The 26,346-nt window shown below is 41.3% G+C and overlaps 2 protein-coding genes across 11 annotated transcripts in view; one reads left to right on the top strand and one right to left on the bottom strand.

The window, feature by feature from the left end:
- Positions 1-1,336, bottom strand: part of MSH3 (mutS homolog 3) — a 220,591-nt gene extending 219,255 nt beyond the window's left edge. Inside the window, exon 1 of the mRNA XM_015140339.3 lies at positions 1,060-1,336. Within this exon, the coding sequence (XP_014995825.2) occupies positions 1,060-1,260 (201 nt within the window). The 5' untranslated portion in view covers positions 1,261-1,336. The remainder of the gene's footprint in view (positions 1-1,059) is intronic.
- DHFR (dihydrofolate reductase) lies at positions 1,121-25,431 on the top strand. Of its 10 annotated transcripts, XM_015140340.3 has the most exons (9): positions 1,121-1,266; positions 1,470-1,583; positions 1,760-1,799; positions 1,878-1,965; positions 2,408-2,457; positions 4,591-4,696; positions 16,048-16,174; positions 20,379-20,494; positions 25,016-25,431. In XM_015140340.3, the coding sequence occupies exons 5-9, from the start codon at positions 2,433-2,435 to the stop codon at positions 25,092-25,094; spliced, it is 453 nt and encodes a 150-aa protein (XP_014995826.1). In that variant the 5' UTR covers positions 1,121-1,266; positions 1,470-1,583; positions 1,760-1,799; positions 1,878-1,965; positions 2,408-2,432; the 3' UTR covers positions 25,095-25,431. The 10 variants fall into 10 exon arrangements, with proteins under 10 accessions (XP_014995826.1, XP_077861077.1, XP_077861073.1 ...); XM_078004951.1 differs by having other exon boundaries at positions 1,121-1,150; positions 1,760-1,965; XM_078004947.1 differs by lacking the exon at positions 1,878-1,965 and having other exon boundaries at positions 1,121-1,150; positions 1,713-1,799.
- The last annotated feature ends 915 nt before the right edge of the window (positions 25,432-26,346 follow it).

The following is a 26,346-nucleotide window of genomic DNA, read 5'->3' as shown; positions in this document are numbered from 1 at the left end:
GAACAGTATCATTTTTGACATGGTCATTCCAATTTAAGTGTTTCCTGTTTAAATGGTTTATGTTCATCACTAAAGATGTGACAAGATTATGAACTTTTTCTTGGCAGAAAACTTGCCAAAAGCATACGTAAGTCCTTCACCAACTACCCTTTAAATGGTGGGTGCAAACTTTTGGTGAATTCACGAAAATGTCGGCCTCAAAAAAAAAAAAAAAAAACAAAAACAGAAGAGAAGTAATCACTATAAGGGAGAAACATATAAGAAGGGAACAAGATTTTGAAGCACCCAAGCTGTCACCTACATTATAACACGGTAGGTGGCTAAATACCAGTCTTCAATGCCTTTCCACCCTCAGTTTGAAACATACTGTGCAGGTGACCCCAGTGAGGGGTCACCCTTGGGCTTTTCCCCTGGCAGTATCTCCCGTCTAAAAACAAACAAATGTACTTATTGCGTTGAAGGATGGCAACAGGAAGGACTCCATAATTAATCACATCTATACCATCCTAAGAAACTTTATCCACCCAAATTGTATTTCAGACTTTATAATCTAAACTACAAAAAGTGTTCACTGGGGAACTGCACAATATGACTGCTTTTAACCGTAGTGATTTGAAATATTGAGCAACGCTGTTGCAGCCTTGAAAACTGGAGACCTAACGGCAGCTTTCTTCTAGTCACCCAATCCTGCACTTTTTAAATCAGTAAAACTCTTCGACCACCAAGGAAAAAAAAAAAAGGATGGAGGTTAAAAGACGCACCCCTTACCCACAAGCCCTCTTATCAGAATGCGAGTCAGGAGACCTGAGTTCCTGTCTCAGGTCTGCCATAAAACACCTGCGTAACCTTAGCCTATCTCCTCAAATGGAAGTACTAAAAACCTCAGCGCTTCACCTAGTTTGTAGCCCCGCCTGGGCTCTTCCCACCTTCCCCTTCTTCAGCCCACCCCTTCCTCCTCCAGCCCTGCCATCTGGCGGAGAGTACCCGCCTCCGCCCGCCTCACCCACAAGCCCCGCCCACCGGCCCCGACAGCCCTTCCCCGTCCTGGACAGAACCTACCACGAGCGGCGGCAGCTGGGGCGGGAAAGTGGACGCTGGGGGCGCTGCGGCGTCACGGTCCACCTGATCGGTTGCACCCGTGGGGGAGGAGGTGGATTTCAGGCTTCCCGTAGACTGGAAGAATCGGCTCAAAACAGCTTGCCTCGCAGGGACTGGGCTGGAGGCAGCGAGGCCGCCCAACGCAGGCTTCCGGCGAGACATGGCAGGGCAAGGATGGCAGCCCGGGAACAGGGCCCTGCCGGGAGCGCGAGCCCGCGGCCGCAGTTCCCAGGCGTCTGCGGGCGCGAGCCCGCCGTGACCCTGCCGTGCGCCGGGGCGGGGGGCGGGGCCTCGCCTGCACAAATAGGAACGAGAGGGCGGGGCGGCCACAATTTCGCGCCAATCTTGACCGCGCGTTCTGTTTTAACTAGCGGGCTCGGAGGTGCTCCAGCTGCTGTCATGGTTAGTTCGCTAAACTGCATCGTCGCTGTGTCCCAGAACATGGGCATCGGCAAGAACGGGGACCTGCCCTGGCCGCCGCTCAGGTATCTGCCGGGCCGGGGCGATGGGATCCAGACTGGCGCAGGCTGCCCGCGGTCGGGGTATCTGGGTGGGATGCGCTGGGCCGACTCCCGGCGAGAGGATGGGGCCAAACTTGCGGTCTGCGCTCGCAGGAAGGGTGGGCCCGACTGGATTCGGATTCCCCTTTTCTGCTGCGCAGGAGGCAAAGTTGCTGATTTCTGCCCGGATCCTGCTGCCAGGTGAGGTCTTTGCCCTGCGGCGCCCTTTCCCAGGGCAAAGTCCCAGCCCTGGAGAAAACACCTCACCCCTGCCCGCAGCGCTCCGTTTGTCAGGTGCCTTAGAGCTGGAGCTCAAGGGATAATTGTCATGCGTGTCCATGTGAAGAGACCACCAAACAGGCTTTGTGTGAGCAACATGGCTGTTTATTTCACCTGGGCGCAGGCGGGCTGAGTCGGAAAAGAGAGTCAGCGAAGGGAGATAAGGGGTGGGGCTGTTTTATAGGATTTGGGTAGGTAAAGGAAAATTACAAAGGGAGGTTGTTCTCTGGCGGGGTAGGAATGGGGGTCACAAGGTGCTCAGTAGGGGAGCTTTTTGAGCCAGGATGAGCCAGGAAAAGGAGTTTCACGAGATAATATCGCTTAAGGCCAGGACCGGCCATTTTCGCTTCTTTTGTCTTGGAATGTCATCAGTTAAGGTGAGGCAGGACATTTGCACTTCTTTTGTGATTCTTCAGTTACATCAGGCCATCTGCGCGTATACGTGCGAGTCACAGGGGATGCGATGGCTTGGCTTGGGCCCAGAGGCCTGACAATAATGTTTCGAGTAACGCTCTTTCTCTAACTTGTAGGAATGAATTCAGATATTTCCAGAGAATGACCACAACCTCTTCAGTAGAAGGTAATGTGGGATTAAGTAGGGTCTTGGTTGATGAAATTTACCAATGCAAATGTTATTTAAATGGAAAGTTTTCCGTGTTAATCTGGGACCTTTTCTCTTATGGATCTGTATGCAGTTCCCAAGGTTCATTTACCACTATTAAAATTTTTTTGTCTTAGAAATTTTATGTTAACGCACGAGCAAATTATCAGGCATGGGGCAGAATTGGCAGCTGGGTGGAAGCTTCAGTGGAGGTTAGCACTCGGAAAGGAAAGCAGAAGAGGCCTTTGGAAGAGCTGCTGGAAGAGATAAGGCCTGAACAAAGGCAATGGAGAAGAGAGGGTAAAAAATTTTTAAGGTTACATGACCCTGGATTTTGGAGATCAGGAATTTAAAGATGATGCATCAAGGAAGAACGCTCAGATTTTCAGTTTGAAAGCTGACGTGACATGTAAAGGAGTGGAGAATAATGTACCATTGTAATGATGAGGCACCTCTAGGACATCTAGGATAATTTCAGGCACAGAGATCTAGGTGAATTGAACTATTGGAGGGAAGGGAATAACCAAGGAAAAGAATGTGGGGGTTGAGAGATGCCCCATTTAAAATCTAAGAGACCTGGATATTTATGGTTGTAAGAGGAGACATGGCAGAGGAAACAAACAGTAAGAAAGGAGCAGATGCTGCAGCTCTTGAATGGAACAGATACAAGGTATTTGGATTTGACAATTAGGTCACTGGTAGAGATGATGACGAGAGCCCATAGCTAAAGAATTGATAAAAGCCACTCTCAGAAATCCCAATATGGTCTGGTAATGTTGATGTTTCTTTGGTTCAGATAGCTGAGTCTCAAAGTTATTCTCCTAAGAAATTGACCCAAAGTGGACGCTATATGTAAAAAGGTTTTATAGAAGCGTTAAAAGAGTAGGATACAGACATAATTAAACATGTTTTAAGGCAATTGAGTGGAACATTAAGCAGCTATTTTTAAAAGTATGATTTAATACCAATCTACAAAGTACACAAATATGAATAATACAATTATATAACAGTTTTGACAGTACTGATTAGAGGCTGAACATTATTCTAAGTCTTTAATTCCCACAACAACCCTAGAAGCAGGAACTATTGTTATCTCTATTTTATGGATAAAGAAAGTAAACTACAAGGGGTTAACACGATTTGTCTTGTGGATGACAAAATGCATTCAACTTCAGCACTTTGACTCAGTTTTTTTTTTTTTTTTTTTTTTGGGGTCTCACCTCTATCTCCCAGGCTGGAGTGTAGTGGCGCGATCTCAGCTCACTGCAAGCTCCACCTCCCGGGTTCACGCCATTCTCCTACTCAGCCTCCCAAGTAGCTGGGACTACAGGCGCCTGCCACCACGCCCAGCTAATTTTTTGTATTTTTAGTAGAGACGGGGTTTCACTGTGTTAGCCAGGATGGTCTTGATCTCCTGACCTCGTGATCCGCCTGCCTCTGCCTCCCCAGAATCTTTACTCATTACTATGTTATACACAATTGCAATTGATTAAAAGTAAATATTCGATATAAATTGGATAATGCCAAAGGGAAAAATAGTTATATTTAGGCAATAAGTGATAAGTATGAATTTTGGTAAGACTTTTAAGTTTATTTTTTTTAAAGGAGAGCCACTAAGTGTCAGGATGTCAGTCATATCTATGCACATACCTACACTAAGTCCTCACTTAACGTATCTGTGAGTTCTTGGAAACTGTGACTCTAAGTGAAACAATGTATAGCAAAACCAATTTTACCATAGGCTACTTGATGTACACAAGAGTTGAGTTCCTAGGGCATATTGCTGGTCACAAAAACATCACCAAACTTCTAAATGAAGGCCGAAAACACTTCTAATATTAAACACTGAAATAAATATAAGCTATACATACATTTAAGAATAGTAATGTGCATGTCTTTGGGATGTGGAAGGAAACTGGAGTACCTGGAGAAACTCCATGCAGACATGGGAAAAGCATGCAGACTCCACACAGACAGTGGCCCTGGCCAGGAATTGATTATTTTTCTCATCAATGTTAGAAGAAAACAATGTTATTCAAGGACTTGTTGTATATAAATATATGAAAATACATGTATATTCCCAAAATATACTTAGGCTTTGTGATTTTATAGGTAAACAGAATCTGGTGATTATGGGTAAGAAGACTTGGTTCTCCATTCCTGAGAAGAATCGACCTTTAAAGGGTAGAATTAATTTAGTTCTCAGCAGAGAACTCAAGTAAGTACCTTAACATAAATTCACCACAAGAAAATCGTGTCTTATAGTGGAGATCAGTATATGATAAAATGAAATTGTATAAAAGGAGCTATTGATGAGGCTGCTTAATATCACAAAGGTGATTATAGAAAATAAGCAGTTATCTATATTACATGGCAATAATTTCTTCTACTACCTGAGTAATTGATTTCATCATCTTGAAAAGTTACATTAAACATTAAATATCTCACTGTGGTATCAGATTTGCAAGTTTTGAACCATCATTCAGTAGGCTCAAATATAAGTTATACAGTATAATCAGTAACTTGTAGTTTCACATAACGTCAAAACAACTATGTTTTAGGACTTGCTAAAATTAAGTGATGATCTCCTTTCTGGACCCAACCCTAAATGCAATAAAATGTGAATTTTAGGATGGGCTGAAATGGGTCATAATCTTCTGCTCTATTATGCCTAGTTAACCACAATACCCAGTAATATTTTGTACTTAACATTCATTACTCAGTGTCTGAAGGTAAAAAATTTCAAAGTATTGAAATGGTTCTAGAGATCCTGGAGAGAAGCAAGTTATCTCTAGTTAGCCTCTGATAAGAATTTTCCTGTACCCCAATCCAGGGTTGGAGTCAGCAGTTCATGAAGCCTAGATATGCCTTGGCAACTGGAGAGTGGGAGGGGTAATCATATTAAGACTGCCCAGGAAGTCAACTCCAATGGCTTGGGAGGTTGAGGGGTGGCCAGGATTGGACCTGTGTTAATCCATTCTCATGTTGCTATTTTTAAAGGACTGCCAAGACCAGGCAATTTTACAGGAAAGAGGTTTAATTGACTCAGTTCCTCATGGCTGGGGAGGCCACAGGAAATTTAAAATCATGGTGGAAGGGGAAGCAAACACGTCCTTCTTCATGTGGTGGCAGGAAGAAGTGCTGAGCTAAGGGAGAAGGGCCCCTTATAAAACCATCAGATCTCATGAGAAGTTATTATCACAAGAACGTCATGGGTGTAACCACCCCTCCATGATTCATTTATCTCCACCTCGTACTACCCTTGACATGTGGGGATTATTACAATTCAAGGTGAGATTTTGGTAGGGACACAGCCAAACCATATCAGGACCTAAGGGGAAAGTCTGGGATCTGGCATGTTAATCATTCTTAGTCTAATAATATAATCACCAAAAAGAATGCAGTATCCTAGGGCATTACTTGCTTGGGAACAGTGGTCATAGTATTATTTTCCCATGGATATTAGTAAAGATTCAACCAAAGAAGCAGAACCAGTAGGAGATAGAAATAGGTATATTAAAGAGTTTTATTGCGAGGAATTGGCTTACACAATTATGGGGACTGGGCATGTGAGTCCAAAAATCTGTAAAGCAGGCCATCAGAAAGGGCAAGCTGGAATTTTCCAGCAGGGGCTGAAGCAGTACAGGTGAAATTTCTTCAGGAAAGCCTTAACTCTACTCTCAAGGCCTTTAAACTGATTGAATCAGCCCACTCAGATTAAAGTCCGACCTGGCACAGTGGCCAACCCCTGCAATCCCAGCATTTTGGAAGGCCAAGTCAGGTGGATCACTTGAACCCAGGAGTCTGAGACCAATCTGTGCAACAAAATGAAACCCCATCTCTGCAAAAAAATTAGCCAGGCATGGTGGCGTGTACCTCTAGTTCCCGGGAGGTGGAGGTTGCAGTGAGTCAGGATAGTGCCACTGCACTCTAGCCTAGCCAACAGAGTGAGACCCTGTCTCAAAATAAAAACTGAATTGTAATCACATCTACAAAATGCCTTCAAAGCAACACCTAGATACAGTATCTGAATAACCAAGAACTATATCCTAGCCAAGTTAACACTATGGGAAGGAAAGAACTACACAGCTATATAGGCTAAGGGGATTCAGGCTTACATAGATTTTCTCCCAAGTTCTTCCTAGAATGGCATAGGTAAAACCCCAGAAGAAAGTGTATAGAATATTTGCATTGATTGCCTCTGGGCGACCGGGCAGATTTGTTGATATGCATCTTGCCGCCTGCTTCCATCTTCATGCTATTCTTTCTTCTGGTTGCTAGGATGCTCTGATTATCTCTTTCCTTGGTATATTTCAAATTCACAGACTATATCGCCATTCCAAGCTCTTTAATGACATTTTTGAATACTACTCAAGTTTGTTTATGGCTAGCTTGAGCTCAAACAGAAAGAAATCTCAGTGGGGGAGATGTTCACTTGAGCCGGCATTTCTCCTCAAAGATAATGAGTGTAATTTTTTTTTACGACCTCCCTGTGATGCATGTAATTGGGTTTGGTTGCTTCTTGTGTATTTATATATAACATATGTTGGTGTCTTGTGCTTTTTTTTTTAAGGCTAAGAAAATTTAAAGTCTTTATTATCAAGCATGCCAGGGAAATAGTGATGCCAGTTGTAAAAAATGTTAGAGTTCTTTTTTGTTGTTGTTCTTCCTCCCGCTTCCTTCCTTGTTGGTCAGTCCCACACAGAGAGACAGCACCTGCTGAGTGCCAGGCACTGCAGGCTCTTGAATAAAAGGGCAGAGATTTATACATGGAAATCACTTGCTTATGTCAGCTCTAAGGAGACTTCATTTTTCACCCCTCTCCCCCAGTGTAAGAAGAAACTGAATCCTCAAGGTAATCACAAATTTTCTACCGAACACTAGTTATTTAGGGTAAATATTTCCTTAGTAAGGTATTGGGGGAAAATGTTTTTCCGAAGTTGTCTAGACAATCAAGTTGTGGCTTTAAAAGAACTTGAGGTGAGGCCGGGCACTGTGGCTCACGCCTGTAATCTCAGCACTTTGGGAGGCCGAGGAGGGCGGATCACGAGGTCAGGAGATCGACACCATCCTGGCTAACACAGTGAAACCCCGTCTCTACTAAAAATACAAAAAATTAGCCGGGCCTGATGGCGGGCGCCTATAGTCCCAGCTACTCGGGAGGCGGAGGCAGGAGAATGGCGTGAACTCGAGGGGCGGAGCTTGCAGTGAGCCGAGATAGGGCCCCTGCACTCCAGCCTGGGCGAAAGAGCCAGACTCCGTCTAAAAAAAAAAAAAGAACTTGAGGTGAGAAGGGTGGGAATGACCACTGATGAGTACAGAATTTTTTTTTTTTTTTTTGGTGATGGAAATGTTCTAAAAGTAGATAGAAGTTATGCTTGCACAACTCTGTGAATGTACTAAACGTCACTGGACTGTATACTTTAAAAGGGTGAATTAAATTTTTATCAATAAAGTGACTTTTAAAAGTCTTTGGAACCAGCCAGGCACAGTGACTCACACCTGTAATCCCAGCACTTCGGGAGGCCAAGGTGGGCAGATCACAAGGTCAGGTGTTCGAGACCAGCCTGGCCAAAATGGTGAAACCCCATCTCTACTAAAAATACAAAAATTAGCCAGGTGTGGTGGTGAGCGCCTGTAATCCCAGCTACTCAGGAAGCTGAGGCAGGAGAAGCTGTTGAACCAGGAGGCGGAAGTTGCAGTGAGCCAAGATTATGCCACTGCTCTCCAGCCTGCGCAACAGAGAGAGACTCCATCTAAAAAAAAAAAAAAAAGAACTTGTTGGAACCCAAAATTAAATAAACAAGTTTTGCTGCAATGCTATAGTAGCCTTGACACTATCTTTAGAAAATCCAAAATTGCCTCCATGTTACAAGATTTAAATAGTCTCCCATCCATGAAAGTTAACTAAATTTCATGTCATAATTTTTTCCGATCTCACTATCAGAGTCTCCACAGTGATTAAAACTTGAAGGTGCAGATCTCTCTCCCCGTACCACACACACTTGGAGTAGCAAATGCTGACTGACCTGGTTTCTGATATCTGCTATGGCCCCTAGTAACTTTGTGACTTTAGGCAGGTTACAAGTAAGCCTTGTTGAAGGTTCTTCCCTTACCTATTAAATGAGATGAATAATGACAACTTTTTAGGGTGATTTTGAAGACTCACTGAAGTTTTGTATGTAAAGTTTCTGGCACACAGAAGGGTATAGGCATCAGTTCTTACCGCCGCCGCACCCCCCACACACACACACAAACTTGCTACTTTATATCTTATAGAATGTACACATTAATATATTAATGAAATCACAGTGAACAGACTCATGATCTCATTTTCACCTTAAAATATTATTTTGTTCTCGTTTCCCTCGATCTTGAGACAAAAATCCACTGCCACCTAAATCAACTCTCTCATCTCTCCTGACTTCATTCTGGATTCCTTTTTTTTTCTATCTTCACCATGCTCTGCTGTCCCAACCTTTTAGTATTATCAAAGGCAAAATAAATGTTGAGATTAATCTCTAAATTTAACATTTTGTTTGGGAAGAAAAAAAATTGCAGTTTAGGGCATACATGCCGACAGGTAGCCTTCCATATATGTCTGAAGAACAAAGGGAAGGTTAGAGGTTTTATTTAAAAGGAGAACTGTTACCGCTCTTTGAGAAAGTTCATTGGCACTACTAAGGTTTGGGGGAGCTGACAAGCTCCGATTGGTGAACAGTGAGTGATGGGCAAAATTAGTTCTAGAGTTGCAGCAAGTTATCTCAGAAGCTGGAGATAAAACCGGTTTCAAGTCACAACAAGCAGTTCCAGCAGTCAGGCTCACAGAAAATTACATTCTTGGAGCAATGTTTTATACCCTGAATGCTTTTTTCCCCTGTCCCCTCAACTCTGATTTAGTTGGGTATGACAAGAATGACCCACTGTCACCCAAGCTGGAGGGCAGTGGTGTGATCTCGGCTCACTGCAACCTCCACCTCCCTGGCTCAAGCAGTTCTGCTGCCTCAGCCTTCCAAGTAGCTGGGATAACAGGCAGACACTACCATACCCAGCTACTTTTTGTATTTTTTGGTAGAAATGGGGTTTCTCCCTGTTGGCCAGGCTGGTCTCGAACTCCTGACCTCAGGTGATCTGCCCATCTCAGCCTCCCAAAGTGCTGGGATTACAGGCATGAGCCACCAAATTCGGCCTACCCTGTTTTAAACCTCACCACAGTTTACTTTTCTGCCACCCTCAACTTTCTCAGAGCTTTCTTGTGTTAAATAACTTTAGTATGATTAAAATAAAATTCTATACTACACTTCGATTGTAGTCTGTCATGCCTGTGCCTTTGCACGTGTTTTTATCTCCTTTGACACTCGGTTAAGAAATCATGCCGCGAGGAGTATTTTCCCTCCTCACCCCGGCCCTGCATTCCCATGAAGCGTCCTCTGCACGTCTTCATTGTATGTCCTTTCGTACATTATAGTCACTGCTGAGATATTTCTGACTGCCATCACAATCTCTTTGAGTGCAGGGACTGCATATTTTATCTCTGTCCCCAGAATCTAGCATAACCCCTAGCAAATTAGGGATTCAGAAATCACACAATGAATAGTACATAGGTGATTTATAAAAATAGAACCATCCCACATAGTACCACTTTGTTACCCTCCTCTTTTCCCTTATATATTAGAAAATAAAGTCCTGTAAATATTTTTAGTGGCTGCATAGTATTCCATTATGAGGCTGGAGCATACCCGATTTTTAATATGGGCATACCTCAGAGATATTGCAGGTTCAGCTCCAAACCACTGCAATAAATAAAGCAAATATCACAATAAAGGTGGTCACATGAATGTTTTGGTTTCTCGGTGCATATAAAAGTTATATTTACACTATAGTAATAGTCTAATAGATGTACAATAGTATTATATCTTTAAAAAATGTATGTACCTTAATTAAAATATGACTAAAAAATGCTAACAATCATCCAAGCCTTCAATGAGTCATAATCTTCTCACTATGGAGTGTCTTTCCTTGATATTGATGGTTGCTGACTGATAAAGGTGATGGTTGCTGAAGGCTGGGGTGGCTGTGGCAATTTCTTAAAATAAAACAATGAAGTTTGCTACATTGATAGACTCTTCCTTTCATGAAAGATTTTTCTGGAGCATGTGATGCTATTTTATAGGATTTTACCCACAACAGAATTTCTTTCAAAATGGGAATCAATCCTCTCAAACCTTGCTGTTGCTTTATTAACTTAGTTTGTGTAGTATTCTGAATCTTTCGTGGCCAAACAATGTTCACAGCATCTTCGCCAGGAGTAGATTTCATCTCAAGAAGCCAGTTTCTTTGCTCATCCATAAGAAGGAACTCCTTATCCACTGACGTTTTATGAGATTCCAGCAATTCCATCCCATCATCAGACTCCACTTCTAATTCTAATTCTAATTCTCTTGCCATTTCCACCACATCTGCAGTTATTTCCACCCCTGAAGTCTTAAACCCCTCAAAGCCATCATGAGGGTTGGAATCAACTAACTCCAAACTCCTGTTAATGTTGATATTTTGATCTCCTCCTATGAATCATGAATGTTGTTAATGGCATCTAGAATAGTGAATCCTTTTTAAAAGGTTTTCCATTTACTTTGCCCAGATCCATCAAAGGAATGACTGACTATTGCAGCTACAGCCTTAGAAAATGTATTTCTTAAATAGTAAGACTTGAAAGTCAAAATTACTCCTTGATCCATGGGCTGCAGAATGAGCAGGAATATTTTGAAAGGAAATCTTCCTTCCTGAGCAGTAGGTCTCAACATTAGGCTTAAAATATTTAGTGAACCATGCTGTAAACAAATGTGCTGTCATCGAAGTTTCGTTGTTCCATTTCTAATGCACAGGCAGAGAAGATTTAGCATAATTCTTAAACGCCCTGGGATTTTCAGAACGGTAAATGAGCATTCGCTTCCACTGAAAGTCATCAGCTTGCCTTAACCCCTAACAAGAGAATCATTCTGTTCTTGGAAACTTTAAAACTAGGCATTGACTTCTCTTTTATAGCTATGAAGTCCTAGATGGCATCTTCCTTGAATAGCAGGCTATTTTGTCTCCATTGAAAACCTGTTCTTAGTGTAACCACCTTCATCAATGATCTTAGCCAGATCTTCCGGATAAACTTGCTGCTTCACCTTGTACTTTTTTCTTATGAAGACAGCTTTTTCCTTAAACATCATGAACCAAACCCTGCTAGTTTCAAACTTTTCTTCTATAGCTTTCTCACCTCTCTCAGCCTTTACAGAATTAAAGAGGGTTAAAGCCTTGTTCTAGATTGGGCTTTGGTGTGAGGTAATGTGGCTGGTTTGATCTATCCAGACCACTCAGCTTTCTCCACATCAGCAATAAGGCTATTTGTTTTCTTTGTGGGTTTTTTTGTGTTTTTTTTTAGAGACACAGTCTCGCTGTCGCCCGGGCTGGAGTGCAGTGGTGCGATCTCGGCTCACTGCAAGCTCTACCTCCCAGGTTCACACCATTTTCCTGCCTCAGCCCCCCGAGTAGCTGGGACTACAGGCGCCGACCACCACGCCTGGCTAATTTTTTTGTATTTTTAGTAAAGACAGGGTTGTACTGTGTTAACCAGGATGGTCTCGATCTCCTGACCTCATGATCCTCCCGCCTCGGCCTCCCAAAGTGCTGGGATTACAGGTGTAAGCCACCGCGCCGGCCAGGCTGTTTGCTTTCTTACCGTTCACATTTTCACTGGAATAGCACTTCTGATTTCCTTCAAGAGCTTTTCTTTTGTATTTACAACTTGGCTGTTAGATGCCAGAGGCATGGCTTTTGGCCTGTCTTGGCTTTGCTATGTGCCTCCTTCACTAAGCATAATCATTTCTAGCTTTTGATTTTACATGAGAAATATGCAACTCTTCCTTTCACTCCTACGCTTTGAGGCCATTGTAGGGTTACTAATTGGCCTCATTTCAATATTGTTGTGTCTCAGGGAATTGGGAGGCCAGAAGAGAGGGAGAGAAACAGGAATAGCCAGTTAGTGGAGCTGTCAGAACACCCAACATGTATCAGTTCACCATCTTAAAAGGGCATGATTTATGGCACCCCATAACAGTTCCTTGCAACAGTAGCAGCAAGATCCCCAAAACATTATAATGAAAAAGCCTGAAATATTGTGAGAATTACCAAAATGTAACATAGAAATACAAAGTGAACACATGCTGTTGGAAAAACTTCACCAATAGACCTGCTCAGTGCAGGGTTGGCACAAACCTTCAATTTGTAAAAAAGAAAAACACCTCAGTATCTTTGAAGCACAATGAAATGAGGTATGGCTTAGTAGAGAACACCATTTTTAAAGGCTCAGTGTGAAAGGTCTTAAATTGAGGGTGTATTTTTGTGTTCTGGTTAAGACACCATTCCATTTCAGGGTTTTTTGGTTTTTTAAGTGGTTTCCCAACACTCCCTGGGGAAATGGAGCCAGAATTCCATTGGCCATCCTTACATCAGGAACAGTGAAAAAGGATAATGTTTACATGTCACCCGGGGTAATCAGATAAGGCCATAGGACAAGAGTCAGGGTTCCACTAATCTAAGCCCTACCATCCTGGTGTCTAAGGGCCCCTGTAGCCCACAGGCACCAACTGCAGTCTTTTGTCCACGTAACAAGTTGCAGCTCAAGTTTCAAACTCAGGCTGCTGGAGTTTAACTCCAAGGTCCGTCATTTCCTGGCTGTGTGACCAGTAGTGTCTTAACCATTCAGCCTCAGTTTCCTCATCTATAAAAAGGAATGATAGTACCACGTACGATTGCCAGTTAAATGCAATGTGTACATTATCTCATTTAGTCTTCATGCAAACCCTCAACACTCAGTCACAAAAACATCAAGCATGTCCACACATTTGTTAACAAAGAATATGTATGCTACCACATTCCTTTGTCAGGGAATCCAATCTAGATTGGTTTAAAATAATTATAGGAAAGAAATTCAGCAGTGAAATACGTCACTATATTGGATGCTTCCTATTTGTCATTTACTGTATTAATTTCTAGCACTTGTGCCGTGTAAGAGCTGATGAACTCAAACACTAGCTCAGCTTTTTGCATGTTCTTTTTTACCCACCTGGAGGTCCAGTGTTTCCTGTGATACTGAACTCGAAAGTGCTAAATAGCCACATTTTACAGAAGCATATTCTTCATACCTTTTTTTTTAACTTAAATCTCTAACTTTGCTCTATCTTTAATTTATTTTTTTTGTTTTTTTTTTGTGGCGGCGGGAGTTGGGTTTTTTTGAGACAGAGTCTCGCTGTCTCACCCAGGCTGGAATGCAGTGGCGCAATCTCGGCTCACTGCAACCTCCACCTTCTGGGTTCAAGCGATTCTCCTATATCAGCCTCCCAAGTACCTGGGATTACAGGCACGCGCCACCATGCCCAGCTAATTTTTCTACTTTTAGTAGAGACGGGGTTTCACTGTGTTGGCCAGGCTGGTCTGGAACTCCTAACCTCAGGTGATCTGCCCGTCTTGGCCTCCCAAAGTGCTGAGATTACAGGCATGAGCCACCATGAGCCTGGCTAATCTGTTCTTCACTTTCTTTTCCACATTCACTACAAAAGGGCAAGGAAGTCGTCACATCTGCAGTTACTAACACCGTCACAGCTCTGTTTTGGCCATCATTGGTTTATTAACGAAACTCTCTCCTCTCCCAACTCCAAATCTTTGTTTCTTCTAGATTCAGTTCTCTCTCCGAAGAGCCTAGTCCAACCTGGTCCCTGCAACTGCCCTGATACCTTAGGAGATAACCTGGGCTTATTTAACTTCTCCCTGGCCTCCATGTCTTTTTCCAGCCTGAGTCAAAGTACATTCTTTGCTCTAACCTAATTCTTTTAAGAATGACAGAATAAAATAAGTAAAATACATATTAGGAGGGAGAGGGAGGAGGCAATCAAGTTCTTGATTAATCCTTATTATAACTGTGAGTTCAAGGGCAATTATATAATCTTGTTAAAGCAGCAGGCTAAAAACTTGACATTGAATTGTAATTTCTGTTGTGTATCTAATTACTATGAAAGCCTATTTCCACATGTTTCGTCATTTATAAAGGGAATTGCAACCCCCACCATGACCAACAAAATAGTTTCAGAGATTGGGAGAGACTAAGCTAGTCAGTGTACACCAAGCTTGTCCAGCCCACGACTCGCAGGCCTCAGAGTGGCCTAGGATGGCTTTGAATGCCACCCAACACAAATTAGTGAACTTTCTTAAAACGTTATGCACAGATCTTTTTTTTTTTTTTTTTTTTTAAAGCTCATCAGCTATCGTTAATGTTAGTGTATTTTATGTGTGACCCAAGACAATTCTTCCAATGTGGCCAAGAGAAGCCAAAATATTGGACCACCCCTGAGTAAACACTGAAATTAATTAACTTCTTCCCTTTTGGATTTTAATTACATAATAATAAGCTCATTTTTTAATACTTCACCCATTCCTGTATTGTTTGAAACATGAAAATCCTTTCCCCGTTCCCAAAGGTAATGACATATTAACAGTCTGAATGTCATTCCAAGCTTTTCTGCAGTCATTCAAACATATCACTCTTTTTCTAATATTTTATCAGGAAAATCTTCACACATACAGAAAGAAGTTTACAGTAAACCATCCACCTAGATCTACCATTAACATTTTACTCTACTAGTTTCATCACATCTTCATTCATCCATCAATCGATCTTGTTCATTTTTGCATTCATAATAAACTACAGACATTAGTGTATTTCCACCTAAATACTTCATCATTCATACCGTTAATGATTCAGTCTTGGCCGGGTGCTGTGGCTCACACCTGTAATCCCGGCACTTTGGGAGGCCGAGGCGAGCAGATCAGCAGGTCAGGAGATCGAGACCATCCTGGCTAACAGGGTGAAACCCCATCTCTACTAAAAATACAAAAAATTAGCCAGACATGGTGGTGGGCGCCTGTAGTCCCAGCTACAGAGAGGCTGAGGCAGGAAAATGGCGTGAACCTAGGAGGCGGAGCTTGCAGTGAGCCGAGATCGTGCCACTGAACTCCAGCCTGGACAACAGAGCAAGACTCTATCTCATAAATAAATAAATACAATGATTCTGTCTTTTACAGTTTTTGTCCTTCTGAAGTAACTATTACATGAGACACAAGTCTTAAATGTACATTTGCTAAGTTTTGGTAAATGTATACACCTGTGTAACCCCAGCCCTATCAAAGATACAGAATAGTACCTATCATCCCCAGAAAGTTCTCTCCTGCCCTGTCCAAGTGAATCTTTATCCCACCCCTCCGGAAATAACTCCTATTCTGATGTTTTTCCACCAGAGATATCACAAGATACCACCTGGTTCTGTTTCATGATTCATTGTGAGCCATAGATGTACAAATGTAGGCTGAATTATTGGTCATAGGCCATACTGATGTTAAGTGCTTCTTGTTGAAAGGATTCATATTTATGATTATTTTAATTCTATAGTCACTGCTGCTTAGTCAGATTATTTGACTAGTATGGATGGATTTTACGAAAATTATGTGTAATTCTTTTTTTAACCTCAGGGAACCTCCACAAGGAGCTCATTTTCTTGCCAGAAGTCTGGATGATGCCTTAAAACTTACTGAACAACCAGAATTAGCAAATAAAGTAGACATGATTTGGATAGTTGGTGGCAGTTCTGTTTATAAGGTAAGTGTAGTTATTGGTAAATAAAAAGAAATGTTCTATTCTACTTTCTTTCAGCTTCCCTGCCATTTAAAGGAAGTGGAAGAAAACAGACATAACTCGTCATCTGAACCTTTAAAAAATTAAGCCATGAGTATAGGAAGCAGCACATTATCTGTACTGTAAATTATTTGTTGTCAGTTCAAATTATTTGTTGTTTGATACTATACAAACTAAATAGAAATGCAAAAATAAATATTTTAGTCTGTATCAGCCTATCTTTTATAGGCTATTTATTATTATTTATAGCCTATTATTTATTTATTCATTTATTTTTGGGACAGGTTCTTGCTTTGTCACCTGGGCTAGAGTGCAGTGGCACTGTCTCACTGTAGCCACGAGCTCCCAGGCAGGCCCAAGCAATCCTCCCACCTTTCCTCCCAAGTAGCTGGGACTTTAGGCACACACCATCATGCCTGGCTAATCTCTGTATTTTTTGTAGAGTCAGGGTTTTGCCATGTTGACCAGGTTGGTCTTGAACTCCTGGGTTCAAGCAGTTGATCTCCCAAAGTGCTGGGATTACAGGCGTGAGCACCTAGCCTATTTATCTTTTTAATTGGCAAATAATTGCATATATATATTATGTACAACATGTTGTTTTGAAATGTGTATATATTGTAGAATGGCTAAATGGAGCTAATTAACATATGTATTACCCACTTATTTTATGTGGTAAGAACACTTAAAGTCTACTAGCTTAGCAGTTTTCAAGAATACATTTATTAACTATAAAATAATAGATGTTGTACAATAGATCTCTTTAACTTACTCTTCCTATGTAACTGAAATCTTGTATCCTGTGACCAACATCTCTCCAGTACCAGTCTACTTTCAAATCAAAGAATAATTGATATTTCCAATTTAAAATCCATTCTAAATCTTTTCCTGAGAAATGTAGTTGCATTGCACTGGTTTCTACTACCTAAATGTACCCTAGATACACTTTGTCTTTCAGGATGAATCTATCTCTTACTGAGAAAGGGTTGGGGCTCTCAGTTGATATACACTAACTAGATGTATATGAATTTATTACAAGCAGAAAACTTCCTCAACCAATTTTTTTTGGTTTTTTTTGTTGTTGTTGTTGTTGTTTTTTGAGACGGAGTCTCACTCTGTCGCCCAGGCTGGAGTGCAGTGGCATAATCTCGGCTTACTGCAAGCTCCGCCTCCTGGGTTCACGCCATTCTCTTGCCTCAGCTTCCCGAGTAGCTGGGACTATAGGCGCATGCCACCATGCCCAGCTAATTTTTTTTGTATTTTTAGTAGAGATGGGGTTTCACCATGTTAGCCAGGATGGTCTTGACCTCCTGACCTGCTGATCCGCCTGCCTCAGCCTCCCAAAGGGCTGGGATTACAGGTGTGAGCCACTGCGCCTGGCCAATATACCTCTTTTTTTTTTTTTTTTTTTTTTTTGAGACGGAGTCTAGTTCAGTCGCCCAGGCTGGAGTGCAGTGGCGCGATCTCGGCTCACGGCAAGCTCCACCTCCCGGGTTCACGCCATTCTCCTGGCTCAGCCTCCCGAGTAGCTGGGACTACGGGCGCCCACCACCGCGCCCGGCTAATTTTTTGTATTTTTAGTAGAGACGGGGTTTCACTGTGATCTCGATCTCCTGACCTCGTGATCCGCCCGCCTCGGCCTCCCAAAGTGCTGGGATTACAGGCGTGAGCCACCGCGCCCGGCTTATACCTCTTTTTTAATACCAAATGACTTCCAGCTTTAAAACTTTTGAGGATAATAGAATTCTTTGCCTTTTAAAACACTAATGAAAAATTAACATTTATGAGGAGGAAGAAAAATCCGTTTCTGCCATTTGGGTGGTCTTGTGGTAAGATATATACACTGAAATTATTTTAGAAAGAAGAGGTAGGTGGAGGCCTGTAATCCCAGCACTTTGGGAGGCCAAGGCGGGTGGACTGCTTGAGGTCAGGAGTTCAAAACCAGCTTGGCCAACATGGTGAAACTCCATCTCTCCTAAAAATACAAAAATTAGTTGGGTGTGGTGGCGGGCCCCTGTAGTCCCAGCTACTTGGGAGGCTGAGGTGGGAAAATCACCTGAACACAGGAGGCAGAGGTTGCAGTGAGCTGAGAGCGTGCCACTGCACTCCAGCCTGGGTAACAGAGAGACTCTGTCTCAAAAAAAAAAAAAACTCTCAGTTTCTTGGGCTCCTGTTTCTAGAACCTCTTATTTTCTCAATTTGTGATAGAAGAAAATGGACATTTTTTCCTTGATATTGTCATCCAAGTATGAATTTCTTCTAAGAAAACAAGTTATTTCTTTATTTTGTTCAGTGCCTACCACACTTTGAATGATTCATTACCATAGTCACTAGAAAATGTATTCTTTAAGCAATATAAGTACGTAAATGCATTTATATAATATGATAAATCTATATATAGATAAATAGGAAGTAGAATCTTCAAATGATATTTTTACATTATCCACCTACCACACATCACAACAGCTTGTAGATATCATTCAGGCTTATCTTCTGTGGGCCAAATCGGACCTCCCAGCCTATTTTTGTAAAGAAAGTTTCATTGGAACACAGCTCCACCCATTCATTCAGTACTGTCTGTGGCCTACAAAGGTAGGAAACCCTATGGCCCTCAGAGCCAAAAATATTTACCATCTCTCCCTTTACAGAAGGTTTGCTTATATAATCACCTTTTTTTTTTTTTTTTTTTTTGAGACTGAGTTTTGCCCTTTTTGACCAGGCTGGAGTGCAATGGTGCGATCTCGGCTCACCACAACTTCTGCCTCCCAGGTTCAAGCGATTCTTCTGCCTCAGCCTCCCAAGTAGCTGGGATTAGAGGCATGCACCACCATGCCTGGGTAATTTTGTATTTTTAGTAGAGACGGGGTTTCTCCATGTTGGTCAGGCTGGTCTCGAACTCCTGACTTCGGGTGATCCACCCGCCTCAGCCTCACAAAGTGCTGGGATTACAGGCATGAGCCACCGCGCCCGGCTTATAATCAACTTTAATACAGAACTTCACCACCACAGTCAATCTAATAATCCAGACGGCTCCTAAGTGACTAAGGGGCAGGTAACATAGACAGCATGTGCAGGACAAACTGATAATTCACGTCCTAGGCAGGACAGAGCAGAACAGCACAAGATTTCTTCACACTACTTAGAACAGCATGTCATTTAAATCTTATGCATTATTTCTGGAATTTTCCAGTTAATATTTTCAGATCACAGTTGGCCACAGATAACAAACTGGAAAGTGAAACTGCAAATAAGGGGGAGACTCTGCGTTCCACTTTTTAAATTTTTGGTACAGTAAGAATTGGTAGAGCATCTATTTGGTTGTAGCAAAAATAATAAATGATTTAATATAAAACAATGTTTTGAAAATAAAAAGTAAAATTTGTTCTGTACCCTTATTTGAAATTTTAAAAATAAACACTTGGATTTGTTGTGTGTGTGTGTGTGTGTGTGTGTGTGTGTGTGTGTGTTTTCTATAAGCTATTTAAGATCAAGAACTACTGCTTTCTTAGAATTGCAATTAAGACATACTTTTTATGAATGAGAATTTTAAGACACTCATTCTAGGGCAACTTTTTCTACAGAAATTATCAACCATATTTTAGGGAGTAGTTAGAAAAGTCATGTACAATATTAAGCCAAATGTTAATACAATTGTTAGCAACAAGAAGCAGAATAAATTACCTACCTACTAGCATTGTAATTATCTTCCGAGAATTGGAAGCATTACTAAATTTTATGTATATGTACTAAGTATGCTCTTGGGGTTTTCCATAGTCAAGGTCTCATTAAATTGTACTATCTTATTCATACATGTTAATGTAAATTTTTCTATGGAGAACAACTAGATAATTTTGGGCTCTTAACTCTAAACAGCCAAAAGGAAAACAATAAAAGAGAACGCTTAAATTAAAAAGTTCTTGTAAGCAAACTGGAGGCCAGACTATATTTAAACTCAGTCTGTCATAATTATTGTTAATGGTTAGTGTCATTCTCAATATAACTAAGGCATACTTTGCAGCACCCCAGATGAAATAATAGGATATTTTAATAATATGCTTTGGCAGTACCAAGCATATTTTTAATACTTAGTATAAACTAACTAAACATAAATCTTAGAGTTTCTATGTCTTTTGATACACATTAAGAAAATTGATGTTGTTTTATTTCAAAGGAAGCCATGAATCACCCAGGCCATCTTAAACTATTTGTGACAAGGATCATGCAAGACTTTGAAAGTGACACCTTTCTTCCAGAAATTGATTTGGAGAAATATAAACTTCTACCAGAGTAAGTATATTATTTAAAAAAAAAAAAAAAAAAAAAAAAAGGCCAGGCACAGTGACTCATGCCTGTAATTCCAGCACTTTGGGAGGTCGAGGGGGGCAGATCACCTGAGGTCAGGAGTTGAAGACCAGCCTGACCAACGTGGCGAAATCCCATCTCTACTAAAAATTCAAAAAATTAGCTGGGTGTGGTGGCACATGCCTGTAATCCCAGCTACTTGGGAGGCTCAGGCAGTAGAACTGCTTGTTCCTGGGAGGCAGAGGTTGTAGTGAGCCAAGATCACGCCATTGCACTCCAGCCTGGGTGACAGAGCAAGACTCTGTCTCAAAAAAAAAAAAAAAAATTTAAACCCTGAGCATGTGATGTCTTTCCCCTTGTTTAGGTCCTATTTCGTTCAGCAATGTTTTATACCTTTCAGTGTTAAATTCATTCTTATGTATTATATTCCTTTTGATGCTGTTGTAAATGGTGTTTTCTTTAGTTTCAGACTGTTCATTGCTATTTACAGAAATGCAAGTAATTTTTGTTTATTGATCTTGTATCTTGCAACCTTGCTGAACTCATTTAGTAATTCTGATTCTTGGTAGATTCCTTAGGATTTTCTCTACAGTATAATGTCATCTGCAAATATAGGTTTACTTCTTCCTTTTTAATCTGGATTTTTTTTACTTTTTTCTTTGCCTAATTGCCATGGCTAGACCTGCCAATACAGTGTTGACTAGAAAATAGCAAGAGCAGACTTACTTGTCTTGTTCCTAATCTTAGAGGGGAAGCTTTTCTCTCTCATCAAGTGTGATTTAAGCTGTTAGTGCCTTTATCACATTGAGGAAGATCCCTTCTGTTTCTAGTTTATTTAGTATTTTTTATCATGAGAGTATTATAGATTTTGTGACATACTTTTTCTGAGTCTATTGAGATGATCATGTGGTTTTTGTCTTTTATACTAATACTTTAATGTACTATTAATATGGTATAACACATTGATTTTCACGTTAAACTAATGTTTCTGGGATAAATTCTACTTGGTATCTAATCCTTTTTATATGTTACTGGGCTTAGGTTGCTAGTATTTTGTTGAAGATTTTTGCATTTATATTCAGAAGGGGTGATTTATAGTTTGTTTTTCTTTTGGAGACGGAGTCTCGCTCTGTCACCCAGGCTGGAGTGCAGCAGCACAATCTCAGCTCACTGCAAGCTCTGCCTCCCAGGTTCACGCCTCCTGAGTAGCTGGGACTACAGGTGCCCACCACCACGCCCGGCTAATTTTTTGTATTTTTAGTAGAGACGGGGTTTCACCATGTTAGCCAGGATGGTCTCGATCTCCTGACCTCATGATCCGCCCGCCTCGGCCTCCCAAAGTCCTGGGATTACAGTTTTTGTTTTTGTTTTTTTTAAATGCCTTCCCCTGGTTTTGTTATCAGGATAAAAGTGACCTCATAGAGTGAATTAGGAGATGCTCTCTTCCCTTCTGTGATTTTGAAAGAGTTTGTGACGGATTGGTAGTACTTCTTAAATGTCTTAGAAAATATTAATAGTGAATAGATTGAGATAGGAATAAGGAAATTGCTCCAAAGTGGAGATTCTAAACAAGGCTATGGGAGAAAGCAAAAAACTCTTCCATTGCAACATTTGATGGTCATTTGTACTTTCAGGCATCTACTAACATAACATCATAACAGCCTCTTTAATAGAATGGAAGGAATTCTCTAACGGGAGACCTAGAATAAGTCAATCCTTCATTTTCTGGAGAAAAAGGAAACCTGTGAAGATAAAGTGAATATACCTTGTCCCTGGAAAACTAACATTGCTCAATTCTGGAGCGGCTTTCTCTCCAGATCTCTGTGCGCTGGGGAACTTGGATTTGCTTTCTACTGTCCAAATATAAACTTTGGTCATTCTCCACCTCCCCTATCCCTTTCCCCACAGCTACTCCCTTAGTTTAAGCCCCGTTGTCTCTATCAGTTGACCTCTTGTGGTTATATAGGTTTCTGTTCAAATATAATGTATTTTATTAACACTATTCTTCCCGATTTAAAAAATAAGACACACTAGTATAGTGAAATACCGATGAAAGAGAGAACTTGTGAGGCAAGAAGAGAATAAAATTAGAATGTAGAAGGAGCCACAAGTGATGGAAGCCAGAGCAGAAGGTCATATTAATAAAGTAAGGTGGTTTTACTTTGTGTCTGCCTTCATCCCTGTAGGTCATTTTTTGGGCAGTCGATTTTTCAACAGCACCGTGCCAGCCTGTCCTCTAGGGCTCTGCTCTTATTCATCTTACCTGGAAGAAATCTATCTCAGACTATTTCACACTAGACCCCAACCAAACCAGCAGGCCCAGATATTTTATATCGGCAGTTTTCTACTTAATGAGCCCCCAACAGGCTTTTACTTCTAGTTAACAATCTTGTGTGTGACCACATAGTCAAAGAGAATAGAGATTAAAAGAGGCCTGTGGAGGCAGTAGTTGGCTCCAGAGCTGGGACAGATGCCCCTTGTCAATGGACACCTTGAAGTAGGTTTTGGATAGGCTGATGTTTCTTCTTCTGACCCTACAACTTCCTGTCTGGATGCTGGCATACTCGTCCACATTACTCAGCTGCCCCTTTGCTCCTGAGCCTGTGCTTCCTGTAGAGTCTTGATTTTAATTGTGTTTTGGTTTTTCGGTTTATTTTTTGTTTTTGAGATACAGTCTTGCTTTGTTGCCAAGGCTGGAGTGCAGTGGCACGATCTTGGCTCACTGCAACCTCCTCCCAGGTTCAAGCGATTCTCCTGCCTCAGCCTCCCAAGTAGCTGGGATTACAGGTGCCCGCCACCATGCCCAGCTAATTTTTGTATTTTTAGTAGAGACGGGGTTTCACCATGTTGGACAGGCTTGTCTCGAACTCCTGACCTCAGATGATCCACGTGCCTCGTCCTCAGCTTCCCAGAGTGCTGGGATTACAGGCGTGAGCCACCGCCCCCGGCCCAGAAACTTCTTGATATGTCGCTTTTGTCTTATGAACTGACAGTCTTGACACTTGAGAATTTTGCACCAAAAATGTATGTAGATGTTACTTTTCATGACTCATTTCAGAGAGACTAAAATTATAATAGAAAATGGTTAATAGAAACATTGCTTCTTCCTCTGAAATATAAATTATTCCAGAAAGCATCTTTTTCCCTATAATTTTGTTACTTTGTACCCCTAATTTTTTTTTTACCAAAATTGCATAATCTCTCATTAGTCAACAAAGGTTAATGTCTGTTATTACTCAGCAATGTATTGAATATCAGGAGACTTAAACGTTTACTGTGTTTTCCCTGCCTACAGTGAGTTTTAAAAATAGAGAAATGAAACAAACCAATAATACTAGTAGGCACCATTTATAGAACACTTAATGTGTTAGGCACAATGCTACATTCTTTTTTGATTTTTTGGGGTGGGGGCGGAGTCTTGCTCTGCCATGGAAGCTGGAGTGCAGTGGCGCCATCTTGACTCACTGCAACCTCCACCACCCAGGTTCAAGCAATTCTCCTGCCTCAGCCTCCTGAGTAGCTGGGATTACAGGCACGCGCCACCATGCCAAGGTAATTTTTGTATTTTTATTAGAGACAGGGTTTCACCATGTTGGCCAGGCTGGTCTTGAACTCCTGACCTCAAGTGATCCACTCACTTTGGCCTTCCAAAATGCTGGGATTACAGGCATGAGCCACTGCGCCTGGCCAACAATGCTAAATTTTTTACAAGGATGAAGACTTTGACAGCCAGGCTCAGAAGCATGTCACACAGCAGAACCAGAAAGAAGCACAGTCTGATTCAAGCAGGTGTTCCTGACTACCTGGAGCATACTGGGGTGCAGCCTGCATAGTACTGAAGAAGTAACCAAAGATTGGGGTTTATTGGAGGCTGGAATGGTCAGAAGATTCCTCAGTGGAGAAGCTGGGTTTCGGATGGGAAGCTGGAGAGAACACAGGTTTAAGTGAGAGTTAGGGAACAGGAATAGCAGATCCTAATAAAGGAATTACAATCTGCCACACATTGTGGAATTAGAGCAGTGTGGTGTCCATCAATCAAACTGAAGCAGAGAACCTGTCACTGTCCAGGGCACATAATTTCAGTTATGCCCTAAACAGCTTCAGGTTGTATTTTGTCTTTTGCTTACACAAGAAATGTGATACCAAATGTAAGTCTTTCCAAAAGTTCTTAAGAAATTTCCTATGAGCTGGGTGATAGAGAGGAAAGATACGAGGGAAACTGCTAACTGGTTTTTGAGAGAATTAGGAATCCAAAGGAAACAAAAGAGGAGAAATTAAACTTTTTGTTTTCTAACTTTCTATATAGTTTACAGTTTTTTTCTTATCATTTGCATATGTAGTATATTTGCATGATATTTATCCAACTTGACAGTGGTTTACCATTGTGAAGAAAAAAGGGAAACTTTTTATTTGCTTTATGCATTATTGATGCGTTTAAACTGAGAATGACGGAAGCTGTGTTTTTAATGGACACATAATTTAATTATATATTTTTTTCTTTTACAGATACCCAGGTGTTCTCTCTGATGTCCAAGAGGAGAAAGGCATTAAGTACAAATTTGAAGTATATGAGAAGAATGATTAATATGAAGGTGTTTTCTGGTTTAAGTTGTTCCCCCTCCCTCTAAAAAAAGTATGGATTTTTACATTAGAAAAAAAGTATTTTGTTGACTTTAGATCTATAATTATTTCTAAGCCACTTGTTTTTATTCCCCACTACTCTTGACTCTATCAGATACCATTTACGAAACATTCTTGCTATAAATAAGTGCTTCTCCAAGACCCCAACTGAGTCCCCAGCACCTGCTACAGTGAGCTGCCTTTCCACACCCATCACATGTGACACTCTTGCCAGTCCTTGACATTGTCGGGCTTTTCAAATGTTGGCAATATTTATTAAAGGTGAAGATCCACATACCCTTCAACTGAGCAGTTTCGCTAGTGGAAATACCAAAAGCTTCCTACGTGTATATCCAGAGGTTTGTAGATAAATGTTGCAGCCTTGTTTGTAACAGTGAAAAATTGAAAACAACCTGGAAGTCCAGCGATGGGAAAATGAGTATGTTTCTGTCTTAAATTGGGAAACCCAAAGTAGATTCCAAGACTGAAATTTCAGTGAAAGCAGTTTATTTGCTAGGTCATACCAGAAACCGTCAGTTGAGGTAAGCAAAAACTGAACTGAGAAGGTAAGAAAACCAGTTTAAAGTCAGCGAGCAGGTTCTCACTGGTAACAAGCTCCATACTGCTGAGATACAGGGAAATGGAAGGGAGAAAACTGGAGTATTGATTCCTCTCTCTCCTTGGTTGTCAGCTCTTTGTCCTGTGTGTGGGCGGAATGTACTCCAGCTGCTCTATAGTAAGTCCCAGGTGTTTGCGGTAAGAAGCTGCTGGCATGCACGGGAACAGCGAATGCCAAACACTTAAAGCAATTCATGTTTAAGTATGTAAGCGTTCATTCATATATATATATATATATGTGTGTGTGTGTGTGTGTGTGTATATATATATATATGTGTGTGTGTGTGTGTGTATATATATATATATATTTTTTTTTTTTAAAGACAGTTTAGCTCTTGTTGCCCAGGCTGGAGTGCAGTGGTGCAATCTCAGCTCACTACAACCTCCGCCTTCCCAAATTCAAGCAATTCTCCTGCCTCAGGCTCCCAAGTAGCTAGGACTAAGTGCACACCACCATGCCTGGATAAATTTTTTATTTTTTATTTTTAGTACAGACAAGATTTCACCATGTTGGTAAGGCTGGTCTCAAACTCCTGACCTCAAGTGATTCGCCCACCTCAGCTTCCCAAAGTGCTAGGATTACAGGCATGAGCCACCAC

The sequence above is a fragment of the Macaca mulatta genome, chromosome 6 (genome assembly GCF_049350105.2).
Source record: "Macaca mulatta isolate MMU2019108-1 chromosome 6, T2T-MMU8v2.0, whole genome shotgun sequence".
Classification (NCBI taxonomy): domain Eukaryota; kingdom Metazoa; phylum Chordata; class Mammalia; order Primates; family Cercopithecidae; genus Macaca; species Macaca mulatta.
This window is presented reverse-complemented; position numbering and strand designations above follow the sequence as displayed.